The following is a 17,935-nucleotide window of genomic DNA, read 5'->3' on the forward strand; positions in this document are numbered from 1 at the left end:
TATCTATATCTATACTTCCCTCAGATTAAGGGGAATTATTTTGCCAGAAGACCTTCCCCATTCATATCCCAGGTTAATTTGCAATCTGGGTTGCTAGTGGCTGGAATCAACTGCCTGCATGGTGGCTTGGTGCCTCAGTGTGAGAAATCAGAATGAGGCCAAGTCTAGTGAATAGAGATCCACACAGATAAATGCTATTTTTGTTCCTTCCTCTGGTACCAAGCCTATGAGTGTGTGTGGAAGGGGGAGGGAGCCTGGCAACACAACAGATCACCCCTTACTGCCACCTCTCATGTCAGGATAAAGCATGTGTTTATGTGCTTGATGGAGGGAAGTGAAGAGACTATATCCCATTTTCTTTCTTTCCTTGGGTAAAGGACTTAGTTCTAGTAAGCGCTGTTAGAATTAGTACATTTAAAATTAGTTGAAAAGGTAAAGAGTTTTAATGCCTTTTAACATAAGGGAACATTTATTTTATTTAAATAACCTCAGATTTTGTAGCTCAGTGGCTAATTACCTATATCAGGAGTATGGCTTATATTCAGATACAAGGTCTATTTAATAAAGTTTGGGAGTGGAATATGAGCCAGAACAGTCTACCAAAACCTTTATCACCATTAAACAGAGTCAGATCTCTCAAACTGACTATTTCTAAACAGTAGAATTAAAAAAAAAAAATTTTGTTAAAGGTAAGATTATCCAATTAAAGATGTTCCTTACCAAAAGGCAGGTCATATTTTTATAAACTGTGTGCTTTGTTTAGTTACAACATGAACTGTCATTTATCAAAACACAGTCATAATTAAGTACACTGAATCATGGAATTGTTTGACATGTTGAATGGATTATCAGTTTTATTGCAATTTTTCTTTGATATAAGGGCTTCTGTATTCACCCTTAACCTGAAAATTCAGGAGAGCATATTCCTCTTTAGATTCACAGAAATCAATAGAACTGACTTAAATTTCCAAGCACTTCTGATAAGAAACTTCAGAATTGTATATATTAAGCACTTCTGTTATGATTTTGTTAAGAATGGTTTTCTCTTCAGTAGAAATTAAAATAAATGTCTGTAAAAAGTATTTTTCCAGACATAGTTTCATTATGTACCCCAGGGTGTCTTCAAATGTGCAATCCTCAGCACCTTAATCTAGGATTGCAGTTACATGCCACCATACCAGGGTAAACATTTACTCATTTTTTACAATGATACTTGCTCTGAGTACAGTATTTAATGTATAGCAATAATTATATGTATTTGTCATAGCTTATAACATGCCTGATCTTGCATTTCAGCATATTATTCTTATAGTCTTACATTTTTATATGGCAGATTATCTGACCTTATAGGAAGAACTCTGTTTCAGAGCACTGCTTGGATATAAGGATATATTATCTAAAGAGCAGAAAGAGGCTGATTGTTAGTTACGTATACTGCTATTAACTTCTTTGTTATTTACCATGCAATAAAAAAGGCAGCATGAAAGACTCTTGCTAACAATATCTGACTTTTTATATTGCCATCCTTGCATCTGTAATAGTCAAGGAAAGAGCAATTCAGAAAGTATCCAAATCATTGTTGCTAGTAGATTGAGACATGATCATGCTGTTGTTAAAAATAAACACTGTTGGAACAGCGATGTGTGTGTGGCGGGTGGATAATAAACCCTGTAGACCAGTTTACATGAACTCAAATCTAAATGGTCAAAAGCTGTATAACTTTGGCAGTTACTGAAACTATTTGAACTTTAATTTTATTGCTTCATCTATAAAAGCAAGGTTGTTAGAAGCTTAAGTGAATATATACACACATATAAATATATATTTCAAAATATATATTATACATATATTCACTTAAGGTATATAAGAACATATGCTGTCTTAATTTTAAATCTATATAACATATATACATAGACACTTTAGAGCAGTTTTTTTAGATAGCAAATTCTATTTAAATATTAACTATCATCATATTGCCTTACCATTTCCATATCCAAATTCTAATAAGAATGAAGTTAAATGATCTGACAGGTCTCTTATCTTAAAGGCTTAAAGATTTTAGCAAAATGTCACTCATAAGAAGTTGAGCAAGCACAAAAAAAGAAGCTCTAAAGCAAGTACTGAGTTACTAGACAGGCCAGTTTTTCCTGTATCTATACCCAGCTCCTTGTTGAACTTCTAGAGGAACTGACAGTTAGTTGCATTTGTTTTAGGAACGATAAATTGATATGTTCCAGAGACAGGAATGAGGAAACACATAACTACTGTCCTCACTGCCTATTATTAAAGAAACAGCCTTGAAAAAAAAAGGTATAATCTCATATGAATAAATCCACTCAAATATCAGCTCTATGGCCAATTCATCTACTGGTTCACTGCTGTATCCAGAGTCCTGGGAAGCACCTACTAAATACTAGAGGATGCATAGCAATTTCTTAGATAAATAGAATGAATGAAAATCTTGCTCTATCCTCTTAATAGGAGCAGCATTGAAAGCAAAATAAAACAGCATGTGGTCCTACTTCCAGGGAGATTTCTGAGTCCAAGGATGTTGGTGGCCTGGCAGTGGGGGCCAAGAGCAGTGTGTGCAAGAGGTGAGTGCAGATAAGCATACTGAGCTAGCATCTCTAGAAGCATCACAGGAACCTGGGTGTGAAGTGGCACCACACTTAACTCATATTCCCGTGCATGTCACCTGTGAATCAGTTACTTTGCCCAGCATCTTCCTATCCTTAGTGCCTATACTTAAACATTTTTCTCTGCAGCATTTTCAGAAATCTTTAACCTGTAAGAAAGTGTCACAAAAAACTTAAGTGAAACTTTCAGCAAATCTACAGCTTACTTTAAAAGTTTCCATTCAACTTTGACTAGCTAAAATAATCATAGATCAGTTTTCCTTGATCTATGTCACAGGTGGAGTTGATTATACAGTATTACTTATAATTTAGCTCACAGCCTCAGAGAGTGGATTAAAATAACACTCTTGGAGCTATGTCCGACCATCAAATTTAAATACATATTCTTTTCTATTCTCATAGCAAACTTTTTGTGAAAAGACAAAATATCCCTTTTTACAGCATAGGCAAGTGAACGATTCAAACAGAAACCTACTCATTAATACACACTGTAAGTTTTCCTAATGATATTTGTACTGAAAGCTGAGAAGTTATTAGTCATCCTTGGCTGAGCCACAGGCAATCTACTTGCGTTCTTAAATACAATAAAGCAACAAACTATCTTACAGTACATTATTAATCAATTATACATAATTTCTTAGAGTGGCTTCCATCATCTCACTTAACTTTGGGGCTTCTAGACGTCAATAATAAGTCATTAAAAATCTGTCATGGATTTATAAGGTAAATTACTACATCAAGTCAAACTCTGGGTTTAGAAATATAAAGAATTTTTTTTCAAGTGAACCATGGGAGGAATATGATGAAAGCTCACATCTGTAAAAATAGAAAGCAATTAGGTCTCATGTAATTAGAGGGAGGATTCAGATTCATTTTATTCCAAGATATTGTGTTTCTATACTTGAAGGTCTATGTAGAAAAAGTGTCCTTAGAGTAAGAACACCATTGAAGGTGGTATAATTTCACTTGGCCCTGGGACATATAGGGTAAACGTTTTACATTATTGCACAGTAACAAAAGTTTACAGGCATAGAGAAAACATATCTGATCAACATTAACACACTTAGTGTTTAAGGCTAACCGACATTGGAAAGCAACCATTTCCAAGATGATCAAATATTTTAACACAGTGTCACCTGTAAGAGTTGATAGAAAGGATTTCTCATTTCACAATATGTTCATGGAGTGTTATCACATTCATCAACTTCTTTTCAAACTTGTATGCTAGACAGAGGCACTTTAATAGCTGGGAACTGCAGCTTCAGAAATATGAGACATGGAGTTTCAGCCACCATTGGTAAAAATGACAAGGAATTAAAATGAAATTGCATTAAAAAGAACGTAAACAAATTGTTAAATCAGAAAATTTCATTAAATCCTGTAAAAATTATTGTTATCTGATCTCAAGCAGTTGCAAGAAAAGAAAAGATATATAGCTTTCGCCCATCTAGGTTCAGATAAGTGAACACTACAGGCTTCTGATCTTAAGGTATTGTGGTTTTGCTGTTTGAGCTTGTGAAGGTTTTAAGATATTGATGAGTTAAGTACATTGATTTATTTTCAGTAGTATTTTAAAGTATTGTACTTCACATGTAACTTCCAACTAGTCTGAAAAACTAAAATTTCGAGTAAAACAGGTTGGAAGAGTTTAGTAAAGTGTATAAAAAGGAAAAGACTGAAAACAAAACACCCCATCTTAAATGTGTAAAAATAAATTGCATCCATTTGTCAGGCTCCAACAACCTTTTTTTCTTCCTTTCTTTTCTTTCAGTCTTAATTAGTTGGGACATACTGCACCTGCCACAAGACATTGGACAGGAGGTCCTGGTACACGCTAAGGAATAGCCAACCAGGTAAATACATCAAGGTGATGAGACCCATGAAATTGAGCGGGTAGTGAGAATAGTCCCAGGAACAGGCTCCACACATGCGAAGTCCCAGACCCCAGGACAGCTCCCATGCATAGATGAAGATCACATAGATGGGCACCCTCTTCCAGGTGCCCCAACCGCGGCTGTAGTGGAGGTGGAAGTAGAGTTTTTCCACCACGAAACTACAGCTGCCATACATGAAGAAGGACCAGAGCGATGTGTGGCCACTACTGGTGCCGTCCCCGTGTCCCAACACATTAAAGAAGAAGGTGAAAAAGATCTCATCCAGAAAGCCATGCATTCCAAAGAATAAGAAGCGGAGGAGGTCAGGCAGTCCCTGGCCAGGGGCTCCTTCGGCGCCCCGGTGTCTTCGTGGACCCTGTCGCCAGTCACCAGACGCTGCAGGGACCGGGGCGCTGGGGACCACAGGTAGCGAGTCCCTCTGTTGCTGCTGTCGCTGCCGTGGGTACCGCAAACGCAGGAAGCGCTTCAAGAACACTTGACAGTGGTAGAGCGCCAGCACGTAGTGTAGCGCCAGGTCGAGCGCCCCAGGCACCGCCGAGACCCCCGGCCCGCCACCCAGGCTGAGCAGCAGCGCCTGGCCGGCCAGGGTCTGCAGCCCCACGTGGGCCGAGGGATAGAGGAGGAAATTGAAGACGAAGGCGCTGGGGCAGCGCGGCCGCTGCAGGTAGAGCTGCTCCAGGGCGAAGTGGGTGAGTGAATGCAGGAGGCAGCTGTAGGGCGACGAGAAGCCCAGCATCCGCAGATCCGGGCTGCGGGCGAAGCGCCACGCCGAGGACAGCAGCACGTCCAGGGTGATGCCGTGCATCCCGTAGAAGTAGAGGCGCATCCAGGCTGGCAGCGCGCTGCCCGGGGTCGGCGCTTCAGCAGTGGACAGCGGCTCCGGCGCGCGTCGGACTACAGCGTCGCTTCGCTGCCCACCCGAGGCTCCGGGTCTCCGCGCCGCGCCACCCCTCCGCACAGCTCCGTCGCCGGCCACGTCGCTGCCCGCCATGGACTCCGGAGCTACCTTGGCGCCCTAGCCCGGTGCGCAGAGCTGCGGGGCCAAGCGGCAGCGCCCAGCGCCTCCTCCTGGCCGCTGGCCCACTGGGGGCGCGCTCCGAGCTCCGTCCCGGTCGCGGTCTCGGGGCTCTCGGGGGACGCCCGGTTCTCCAGCCCCCGAGAGGTGCCGCCCACCCGCACCCGCGATCAGCCTGCGCGGCCTAAGGACTGGTGCGGCCGGGCGAGGGGAGGCGACGCCGGGGCTGCGGGGCGGAAAGCCCAGGCAGGAGGCTGCCCCATCCCCTCCGAGGCTCAGCCCCGCCGCCTCTGCCGCAGGCTCCGGGAGCGGAAGGCGAGCCGAGATGGCCCTTCCCCCGGCCCTTCCCATACCCCTCTCCGCCAGCTCGACCTCTCCCGCCTTCCACGGCCCCCGCCCCGCCCAGCCTCCCGCACACGCCGCGGGGGTCAGCTCGGGAAGGCCATGCCCACTGCGGGGTCCCCTCCGGTGGGGTGTTGTTGGGGGCGCGGGCTGGGAGTGGAGAACCCCCTAACAGGTGTGACTGAGAGCTCTGGGGCTTTCCCGGTACCGCGGAAACCAGGGCCAGGCCTTGGCTGGCGGAGACGAATGGCTCGGTGCCACCAGCCTGAGGCCGGGCCCAGGACCAAACTGTGGTGCTGTATATTTAATGTCCTTATGCAAAGCCAGCTGTGTCCCAGTCACAGGGAGTAAACCCGAGACTCCACGCCTGCCTGCCCATGGCAGCCTGCATCTGAAGGCTGCCCAGGGACCTGATTCACTTTAGCAATCTCTTCTTCCGTTCGTTTACTGGGGGCCAAGGACAGAGATTCCAAGTCCTCCAGAATGTGTACAACGTCTTGAGGCCAGCCTGCCTGAGTTGTGCCCTGGCTACTCTGGAATGGGGTCCCCTGATGGGAACAGCATGTTTGTTGCTACGGACCCAGCCCAGGGCTGGGTTTTTCTGCTTGCTGAACTAGATCATCTCAGAAATAGAGGAAAGTGAAGCAGAGGCCATGGTTTTTCTTTTCTGTCTTTCCTCTTCCCTGTCCTTCCCCCTCCTCCCCTTCCCTCCTTCTTCCCCTCCCCCTCCTTCTCCTTTTCTTTTCCTCCACCTTCCTCTTCCTCTGTCTCCATCTCTCTGTCTCTCCCTCCCTCGCCCCCCCTTCTCCCCTATCAGGTATATAGGGTGGAGGGGTCTTCGAAGTAAACTATATGCCCCACCCCAATTCATATCTAAGCAGAAACTGGGTAACAATTTTCCTGTTGGTAGTTCAGATTTCCCAAGGATAACATGCTTTATTGCGGGGGGGGTGGGGGGGTGGGGGTGGTATTTCTTCTGGAGAATAAGCATTCTCTATCAGATCTACTTTCTAAGGCGTCCTTGTCCCCATTCTTTCCCCGTATTTATTTCAGCCCTTTAAGCCACAATCTGTGGTGGCTACATCACTTCTGACTCAGGTAAGAGAATTAAAGTTAGATGAGAACAAAAATTGCTCTGGTAACAATCTGCAGTTGCTTGGGGGTCAAAGTAAGGGTTTTTCTCCTCAGGTTTGCTAGCATGTTACTTCCTTTGGTAGCTGTAAATGGAAGTCGTTACACCATGGACAAAAGTATCAGGTGGCAGGCTCAGACCTGCTGTAAAGCAAACAGGGCAGGTTACCCAAAATGTTTGAACATCCTGAAGAGAAAGAACATGGTAGAATGTACTTTCTCTTTAAGAAGTGGATAATCTAGTTTAAATGATATAAAAGAACCAGCTTTGCCTGATGGTGTGCACACATAATTCCAGCTCTAGGGAAGATGAGGTAGGATGATGGAGACTTCAGATTAGCCTCGACTACCTAGCAAGACCCTTTCTTTTGAAAAACAAAATAAAAAAAACAAACAATGAAAAAAGAAAGAATTAAGTGATGTGAAATTATCAAACTTGAAAAAACCTACTTGTGAAAAATATTAACAATAAAAGTGGTGACTAGCTAGTATTGCATACGAAGGTAAAAACTGCTTCGACTTGTTATTGTACTTGATAAGTTGAGCCCCCAAATACCTGCACTTTAACTTCGCCATTGCTATTCAGGCAAGGGAAAGAACTCCATCATAAATATGGCACATATTCAGCCATTCACACATGATAAGTTAAACTTTAATTGTTTTACAATAGTAAATAAGCTTTAAAAGCCTTGGTTATTGGTGCCTTCTAACTTTCCCCAGAACATAAGAATAACTTGTGCATGTATGTATATGTGTATATGTTCATGTTCACACATAAATATTTTTGAGACAGGGTCTTACTGTACAGCCCAGGGTGACTTTGAACTCATGATTCTCCTGTGTCAGTTTTCTGAATGTTGAGATCACTCTCATATACCAACACTTCTATTTCTATATTTCAATTTTAACATTGAAAAAAATTCTATTTTGTGTGCTGTATGTGTTTAGTAAAGTATTTAAGCATAGTAGGGCATTATAAAATGTATGTGTAATATAGGGAATGTGCTAAATTTTTAGTGTAAGTATATAGAAAAAATTGGGGCTCACTATGGTCAAGTGGTGTAGCATTCTGTCAAATGAAACTACTGAAAATCTCATTATTCTAGGCCCTTTTCTGAAATGTTTCCATTTTCCTTAAAGTGATGCAGCATTTAAATGAGCAGTTCTAGGGCCAAGATATAAAGCACAGCTGTCATCTGTGTCTTCCCATGTTTCTTCCATGTTTTCATTGTTGTCTCCATTATAACACTACAGAATGTGAAACATATTAACCTTAAAAACGAAAAAAGAGACATTAAGCATGAGACAAGGTACAAGAAAATGATCATTGATTATACAAGAAAATGACCAGTTTTATACTGCCTTTAATTAACCCACAGGTCCAGGATCTTGGCACTGTCCTTTGCTGCACTCCGAGTGTCTCATGGCAGATGGCAGCACAGTGATGGATGTATGTGCAGAAGAGAGCACATGGTGAAGTCAGGAAGCCAGAGGGATGGAAGGGTCAGGCGTTCTTGTAACAGTAGCTCTCTTGAGAACAGACCCACTCCAGCAGAGTAACAATAGAGTCTCTTCATCTGCTCATCCTTTGCTGTGCTCCCTTCTCATGGGCTCTACTCCACTTAACCCACTCATTCTGGGAATAGGTCTTCAACATGTGACGCTTTGGGCACCGCAGCAACCAGTGATGATGCCAACTTGTGTTTCTGCTTTATCTTCATATTATTTGTTTTGTTTTAAACACCTCATCACTATATTTGCAAACCTTTTCTTCTTGCGTATAAACTACTGGATGGATTTAATGATCTATAATAATTTTATAACTAAAATTCTCACATCCGTGTTTCCATGAATGTAAAATACCTAAAAGCATTTTTTAAAAAATTTTTATTTATTATTTTTATTTTATGTGTATGCATGTATTGCCTGTGTGTAGGTAAGTGCACCTGTGTTGTACAGTGCTCGCGGAGGTCAGAAGAGGCTGTTGGATCCCCTGAGACTGGAGTTATGGACAGTTGTTAGGTGCCATGTGGCTGCTGGGATTTGAACCCAGGTCTTCTGTAAGAACAACCAGTGTTCTTAACTGCTGAGCCATCTCTCCAGCCCCCCACCCCCCCCAAAAAAAACCTTTTGTGTTGTCCTTTCCTGCTGCAGGAGCCAACACTGCCAAGGTACATCTATAAACACAAGAAGTTCTTAGGAGATGGTGACCATAGGAGTAAGAGTAATGCAAAGGAAGAATCAGAAAGTTGCAATGAAACAGTGTGAGACTGAGAAATCTTAGGTTTAGGGGCAGCCATTCAAAGAATGCTCCAAGGCACTGCTCTTCTGTGCATGGTAAGGGCTTCTTTGACTTCAAAAGTTAAGAAACTGTCTAGGTAAGCATATTTGTACTGGTGTTATAGTGCCTATGGGGCCAATACTGATCTTACTGGACTGGCCAGTTTGATTATAACTTGTATAATCCTAGAACTGGGTTAGTCAGTGTAACAAGGAAGTAATTTGAGAAAACCAGTCACTTCAGAGGATTGTGATCTTTAGTGATTTGCTGCCTAGTGGCCATAGGTTCAAGGTTGTTGCCTTTTAGGTATACTATGTGGCTGTGACTGAGTCTTCATTGCACACTGGAAGATCCAAAGGAAAATGCTTGGAGAACAGAGAATTGGAAGAAAATCCAAGGGAAGTTGAACAGAGTGAGGCATGTTGAATTAAATTTGGTTTACAACTGCCTCTATATACACCTGTATGTTTCTGCATACAGCATAAATTGTAACCTAAGTTGAAGTTGATATGTAAACATTTTGTAAACTACTCTTGTAACAAGTTGCTCAGTGTCTGCCGATCATAAGTGTAAGTCCTGATTGGTATGCTGACTTTTGTTTTATTTGTTTTTTTTCATTTGTTACTTATTTAACTTTTTTTCTGTGCTGTGGATATAACCTAGGGCCTCAAGCATGCTAGGTAAGCACTGTATAATTGAACTGCTTTACAATCAGTGTTAAAATAAAAAATGAAGTCAAGCCTTGCTCTTTGTACCAGTCCTGGGCACCATATGGATGCTGTGCTGGATAGCTGTAGTGTCAATTTGACACACCTGGGTTGAAGGAGCCTCAGTTGGGCAATTGCCTTCATTGGACTGGCCTGTGGCCATGTCCATGGGGCATCTTCTTGATTGTTGAATGATGTGGGAGGGCCCAGCCCACTGTGGGTGGTGCCACCCCTGGACAGGTGGGCCTGTGTTGCATAAGAAAGCAGACTGAGCAGGGGTCAGGGAGAGCAAGCCAGTAAGCAGCATTCCTCCATGGCCTGTGCTCAACTCCTGCCTCCAGGTTCCTATCTTGAATTTCTTCCTTGGGCTCCCAGATGAACTGTGACCCAGGATATGTAAGCTAAATAAACCCTTTCCTCCCCAAGTTGGTACTGGTTAGAGTGTTTTGTCACAGCAATGGAGAAACAAACTAGGACAGATGCTAAGACCCAAGATAACTCTGAAGGATCTTTCCAGAAGAAAACTGCCCAGATGTCTTGTGAAAACAAAGTTTTTACCTTGTCTTTGCTTTTTAAAAATATAATTTAAGATGATAGCTAGTTTGGTTTTCATTAGCAGTTCAAGATAATTGCAAAAAAAAAAAATGAGCAAAATAATTAAGTGTAAATGAATGGGCAATTGTAAATGAGCCCTTCAGAGTTTACAAGACTCTTTTGGTAACTTGAAACTGTAAAGTGAAGTTAAGAAATAGAATCCTGGGACTGGAGAGATGGCTCAGAGGTACAAGAGCACTGGCTGCTCTTGCGGATGACCCGGGTTCAATTCCCAGCACCCACATGGTGGCTGACAATCATAACTCCAGTTCCAGGGGAATCCGGCACCTTTTTCTGACCTGTGTGGGTGCACTTACATACAGGCAGACAATACATTCTTACACATAAAATTAAAAAAAAATTAAATAGGAAAAAAGAAATAGATGCCTGAATCCTTTTCAAATAAGTTGAAAATGTTAATCATTAAGCAAAGTTTATTATACTTTAGCATCTTTGGGTTTCTTTTGTTTTGTTTTTCTTTTTCTTTTTTGACAGAGTCTCCCTAGTCCTAGCCAGAGATCCCTCTGCCTCTGCCTCCCAAAGGCTTGGATTAAAGGTATGTACCACCATGCCCAGTAGCATCTTGTTTTTATATATGATATAGAGAAGCTAAAGTACATTTAGGTGTGTTGATAAGCAAGAGACACTTTGTACTTTGAGAAAGTGCCTATATGTAGAAATGTTAGTCTACAGAGTACTAGTGCACAATTGCTTAGGCTTAAAGTTGTGACTAACATAAGGTAATTAAGGTAGAAATAGAGGAAACAACTGTGTTATGTAAGGAAAGTAGAACATGTTTTATGATGTTGTTTAGTGATACGAGGGTATCTTTTCTGTTGAGGGAAAAAGAAAGTGGTGGAAAAAAGCACAAGAAATGACTGAGGCTGTGGGACACGGTGAATACTGTGCGGAGGCTGAGTTCTGTAAATGAATTTTATGTACGACTGACTTGACCATTATTAAAGGAAGTGATAAATGTTTTTTTAATAAAGATTCACTTATTTTGTTGAATGTTTATTAATGTCTTGCTGCACGTATGTGTGTAAGTGCATGTATGCATGCTTGGTTCTTGTGGACACCTGAAGACAGCATGGGAACCAAATTTGAAATTGAAATTTTCCTGAACATTAACTAACTTTGGGATTTTCAGAGGGGCTGTGAAGTCCAAAAGAGATATATTAAGCTTGTTTTGTTAAATTATATGAAAAACTTTACCAAGTAAGAAATGATAATGAAATTTTGTCAACTATATTTGTATAGCTAGGTTGTTAGTATGGGGTCTAAAATTTGATTGAGATTCATAGACAATTGATATATCTTGGTATAATATTACTCATAATTCCAGTAATTGTATTAAGTTATATATGTCATAGACATGTCTCATCAGCTCTTTAACCATGCCTATATTAAGTTTTTTTTCTCCACAGTTAAATTTTATTCTAATGCCTTTCTGGACGTTTTCACACTTATAATCACAAAATATTGTGTCTTTACGGAGGTTTATAAGAAAGATAAAAAGAACTCTAGCAGTTATAGGCTTCCTATAACTTAGAATGGGTAAGTTTTGAAAGTTCCTAATGAAGAGAAAGAATTAATGAAATAAAACTACAGGAACTAACAAGGAAGAATTACAGGTTTCTATAGGTTGTTTTTGGTTGCTGTGTATTTGCGTGTATATGTGTGTGTGTGTGTTATATGTATGTGTGTGATGCTGCAAATCTAACCCAGGAGTTTGTGCATGACAGGCAAATGTTCTACGACTGAGCTACATCCCTATATTGTTTCACATTGTGTTTAGTGGAAATAATGCTGCTTATGTTAAGGTTCCCTAGATTTAAGGAAGTTTAAAAAATTTTTAAACTAGCCATCGTTTATTAAATTGTAGCTTTGATCATTATCTTTTAGTTTTATGACCCATTTATACTGAAGAGGAGTCTGAACTTTTCTGGTTTTCTGTAGATCATACCTACCTTTCCTCTCTCCAACTACTAGTGAGAACTAATAGCTGTTTCTGAAGCCATAAAGGCCAAAGCTGGGCAACTTGATGTGGCTTTCAAGGACTAAATCTCATCTGATGTGTAGACACCACAAAGTTGAAGAAAATGCATATAGTAACACAAAACACATTCTTAGAATGAAATGAAGTGACTTGTGCCAACCTAAACAAAAGAATATATAAGCTAGCAGTTAGTAGGACGGACTCACATATGATTGACTGATCATTAATATCACAAACGTCTATTCCAGAACCACAACCTTGCACAATTGCTGGCCAAACCTTAACAAATAATACTTCTGGAAGGACATCTGCCCAACCACTCTCTGTCCGTCTTCAGACTGGTGCTACCCATGCCAAAGACCACCATTTCAAAATATCTACGCTGTTCATAACACATCTATGCCTCAATCCTTTTGAATACACTCTTTATTTACTATTGAATGTTTTCATTTCAACACTACTATTCCCTAATATACTTAATCTTTAAAAGAAATAATCCCAGATTGTTATTTATGTTGGAATCAAAGGCATCCAAACTATAATTCAGGGTAAGAAGTTGCTGAGCTTGTGTTACGGGTCACTTTTCCTAAAACCACACAGCCAAAATGCCCTGTCAAAATGAAGCTTTTTTACCTGTTCTATTTGGTTTGCTGATGCCCAGCTCTTTCGCTTGGCAGATGCTGGTTTAGGTCTTACAGAATTTCACAGTCAGTAGCTTCTGCAGGCAGTTTGTCAATTTTCACTTCCTGCTTTAGATCACAGCTTTTGAAATTCTGATTCATGACCCATATGAAGCTATTTAACTGCATGTGGGGGGGGGGTCACCAAAAATTTTTCAGCATTTAAAGTGTGTGGAAATAAGTAAGAGCTATAAATTAATTCAGAACCAAAAATGAAATGAATTCAAGTTATTTCTGGTACTGCTCACCCATGTTGCATCCCACAACATCACTGCAGACTTAGTTTTGAGCACACAATGCGTGCTTTGCTCCATGCAGGCCATATGTCACAGGTTACCTGCCTAAACCATCTTGACTTAGACTGGAGACTCTGAATGTTAGTAATGGCAGTGTGTTTTGCTATGCATACTTGCTCTGCTCCTACAGAAACACAATGGTTTAGTTATAGAAAACAAATACTTAATATTGTCCCATGATTATTTCTTAGCATTTATACAATTAGTATATCTTTGGATTGCATTATTTTAGAATGCTTGACTTTTAAAAATGGTAGTTTGACTTGCTGGTTTGAGTTCCATAAAGGATTATTAAATGAATTTTGGCTTGGGATTAGGACAGAATTGGCAACAATTTCTAAATGGCCTTAAACATACTCCTGCCATTTTGTAATATATATTTATGAGAAGCAATAGCAAATAAAAAATATTGATAAATTCTGAAAAAATATATAATGCTTTATGTCCTGTAGAACGAAACATTCAGCCAAGATTTAATTGTTTATGTGAAAATGAACATGCATAATCATCTTATTAATATGAAATTTCGCTTCCATCTTTATTAAGTAGTAAAATTATATGCATTCCAAAAATTTGTTTTCCAAAAAATTTCTTTACGACTATCAGTAGATATTTGATTGATATACCTATTTTATGGACCCCTATATCCTAGGAAACATAAATTTCTGTGGTAGAAAATTACAATGGAGAAAGTTTAAGAAGTCCTACTTTGGATTAACTATGTTCTTGCCGGACAGAGGAGCATCTGAGAAGCTGCTATTGGTTCTTATTTTACAGTGATAAGTATATTTGGATTGTGTCAGCTTAGATGAAAAGTAATAAACAGTACAGTTAAAATGGAGAATCTCCTTGTTTGGTTCATTCTTTGATTTATTAAATTTTAGTGTATTTGTGGACCACATGGGTAAGGAGCACAGTTCAGATTTTCAGTATTAGGTGCTCATAGTCATAGCAGTGCTTCCATCATGTACTGTATCTTCTAGATAAGGTTTAGATGTTTGCATACAGCTATTTTCAGAACATCAAATCATCTGACTAAGACAGAAAGGCAAAGACACAAAACTGCACTTTTCTAATTTTGGCTTCTTTCTCACCCATCTACACTGACTGATATTTGACTGTTTTCATAAATTGAGCCAGTGAATAAAAAAAGAACAGACAGTTTCAAAGATATTCATGATTGTAAGGTTGCTGTAGATCTGTGGATGTCACATTAGACTGGAAACTCAGAATGAGGGTAACAGTAGATTTCTGTCTAATCTTGAGTCATACTTTCGTCTACTTGAGAACTGCACTGAGGACATTGTTAAACAAAATTATGGGAAGCTACGCTTTGGACAGGGCTTCTGCACTAGGTACCAACAGATCAGTGCAAAACAAAATGGGATCACTCATGTTAAGTAGCACATAATCAAACTGAAAGTTTTAGAAAACAGGGAGAATCTCAAACAGACCATTTTTTTTTCCCATTTTGTTTAAGTTAGAGAAAGTCCTCACTCCTTTAGGCCTTAAAAAATAATTACAATAATGATAACAAAGGAAACTGTTATTGAACAGGGGTTTTAGTTGTTGTTTCTACCTATGTCCCCTTCCTTTGTTCCAGCCTTACACATACCACTGTTAAGCTATTGCCTGCTCAGAACTGAGAACAAATAAGTTCATTAATGATGCATGACCCAAATTTTGGTCAGTGTACCAAAATTGAAAGAAACCTCTGGAAAAGAAAGACCCAAATTGTGAACTTGGCTAAAAAGTGGCGGTGGTCATGGGAGAGTTGTTCACAGAGTTGGGTTTGCCCTAAAGCCATTTCTGAAATTTTTTTTTTTTTAAGTTTGGCCTAATGGTATTTTGTACATAGTGAACTGTGACCCTCTTTTGTAAGTAGTTGATTCTTGGCTAATCACAAGAGAACAGCTGTTCAAGCCATGCTGGAAGAATATACCCAAACTATAACCAAACGTGCTTTCCCTGTACCTTGTTTCCATTTTCTGTCACTTCCTTTTTTCTGCCTATAAATACAACCAGGCCATGTGGTGGGACAGGATTCTGAACCGTTTTTGGTCTGGACAGCTTCCAAATCTAAGATTGCAACTAAAACCAGTTAAACTCTGCACAAGTTAAACTTGTTGGAATTTTGTCTTTTAACGGTTCTGGGGACTGTAAGAAGGGACTAGAGGAGTCAGCTGTGACTCTTCAGACCCCTCTAGGAATGCAGGAGATGGACTGCCTCTTTTTGATGTCCTTTGTCTTCTTAGCTCCTAATGTTTGTGACTTCTGGGGCTAAACTGAACTCTTTTTGCATTGAGTGTCCCAATATTATTGGTTTTCTATTTTAATTAATTGATTGACTGATTGCATGTGTATGCATGTGGTACGTATGTGTGATTATGCATGTTCATATGTGTGTGGGTTCAGATGTAGGTGAAGGCCGCAAATCTTCTTCAGTCATAACTCACTAAAGTGAGCCAGGGTCTCTCACTAGAATCCAGAACTTGCTGGATCAGTTAGTATATCTAGTCAGCTTGCCCTGGAGGTCTCCTGTCATTGTGCCCTGAACACTAACTAGGGTTACAGTAGGGCTTCCAAGTCTCTCTGGCCTTTATGTGAGTTCTAAGTATTAGAATTCCAGTTCTTATCTTGTGGGATAAGTGATTTACCCACTGATTGATCTCCTCAGTCACGTTATTGGTTTTCTAATTAGTTTGTGTTGAGATAAAGCATCTGATTTTGGTATGCAGTATTAGTTTACATTGTAAGAGTGTGTCTTCTGGTTTTCTAGTGACTGATGATTTATTGACAAAACGTAGTTTTAAAGGAAGCAGACAGGGGTTGCAGTCAGAATTTATTATTGGGGGGTGGGTGACAAACTCCAGATTTTGGAATTCACAGGTATATGCCCCGGCTGGCTCTCTTTTCTTTGCTGGGCTTGGGGGGCAGGGCATTAAGCGTCTGTCTGAGTCGCATTAAGCGTCTGTCTGAGTCACACGAAAATCAGCAGTAACGATGATCTGTTGTATGAAAATTCATCAGGTAACTTGGTCAAGAGGACCTCAGAGCCAAATCACAAATTGTGGTCAGGGCTGGAGAATCTTGCGTATTGCCAAAGACAACTTCACAAATGGTGATGTTTTCCTTCAGGATCAAGGGGGCAGAGATCTAAAGTAAAATTGGAATTTTTAATTTCTAAAGATCTCCCATCTGCACCTGTTACTTACACATGAAATCAAGGCCCTAGAACCTGTGAAGACTTACAAAACTTTTTTTTAATTATCTATTTAATAACCACAAAATTAGAAGAAACATTTCATTATAACAGCATTGACATATTCAATAACAATTTCCAGAGCTAAGATGCATCTCTTTCAAAACTGGCTATAAATTTTTAGGTTTACAGTTGAATTAATACAGTTATACAATATTGTACTCAGTATAAACCTTATAAGACATAAAATTAAATGAGGTTTTAACCTTTAAAAAAGATCTTCATTTCATTATTAAAATACACAGTTTCATACAAAAAAATTCATTTTTAATGTAATTGACACTAAGAGGTTTGCACATGCGTTTCTAATCTCTATATAGCTGATTATTACTAGTCACAGTCACTTGTCACTTTTTTGTAGACATTATCATGGAGAACATGAATAAAAAGTTAAATGGTATGTTTGCAACTCAACTGGTTTTAGCCAATATTGATTATGAACATCGGGGATTCTTTTAAAAATTCAGTATCATGTTTAGTGGGAGCAGAGGAGCCGCACAATAAAAAAAAGTATTATGTGCTTGATTTAGCTATGATTTTATGCAAAGTAGAAATTATAAAAAATGATTAAAGGCATAAAAGATAGGCCCTCTGGAAAAATATTATACTCATTATTATGATTTAACTCAGAGAAAAGAAAATCTAAGATGTCTCACTATCACTCTCTGGGTTTTTGAGAAAGCTAGTGACTAATTTTCTTTGGGTTTGTGTTTGGTTAGATGTGAACTAGAAACATCTTCAAATTGCTGAATCCTGACATTGATTTCCTACTTTTTTAATATTATTTTTTATTTTTTTTTAGAAGAAGCATTATCATTACAGCTTTAATACACTTTCTGGAGCAAAGATACAGCTCTTTCAAAAGTGGCTATAAAATTTTTAAGTTCACTGTTGAAATAATACAGTTATACAATATTGAACTCAGTATAAGCCCTGTGAAGGGCAAAAGGAAGAGTACTTATACTCTTCCTTACTTACGAGTTACCATCAGTCTCTGTTATTAACTTAGTCAAAGTTTCCTTAATAGTTCTATTCATCTTTTCCATCTGTTCTGAACTCTGGGGCTGATATACACAATGTAGTTTCCAATCTATCTG

General features: G+C 39.7%; 1 protein-coding gene across 1 annotated transcript; it reads right to left on the reverse strand.

The window, feature by feature from the left end:
• Positions 1-3,493: 3,493 nt before the first annotated feature.
• Tmem229a (transmembrane protein 229A) lies at positions 3,494-5,582 on the reverse strand. The gene has a single exon (XM_008824877.2). It carries the CDS (start codon positions 5,520-5,522, stop codon positions 4,410-4,412), a length of 1,113 nt encoding a protein of 370 aa, XP_008823099.1. The 5' UTR covers positions 5,523-5,582; the 3' UTR covers positions 3,494-4,409.
• Between the last annotated feature and the right edge of the window lie 12,353 nt (positions 5,583-17,935).

This window comes from Nannospalax galili, unplaced genomic scaffold (assembly GCF_000622305.1).
Source record: "Nannospalax galili isolate Female #2095 unplaced genomic scaffold, S.galili_v1.0 scaffold449, whole genome shotgun sequence".
NCBI lineage: Eukaryota > Metazoa > Chordata > Mammalia > Rodentia > Spalacidae > Nannospalax > Nannospalax galili.

Bases quoted from the DNA above. Each gene is read 5' to 3' on its own strand.
- Tmem229a (XM_008824877.2), bottom strand. From the start codon at position 5,522: ATGGCGGGCAGCGACGTGGCCGGCGACGGAGCTGTGCGGAGGGGTGGC.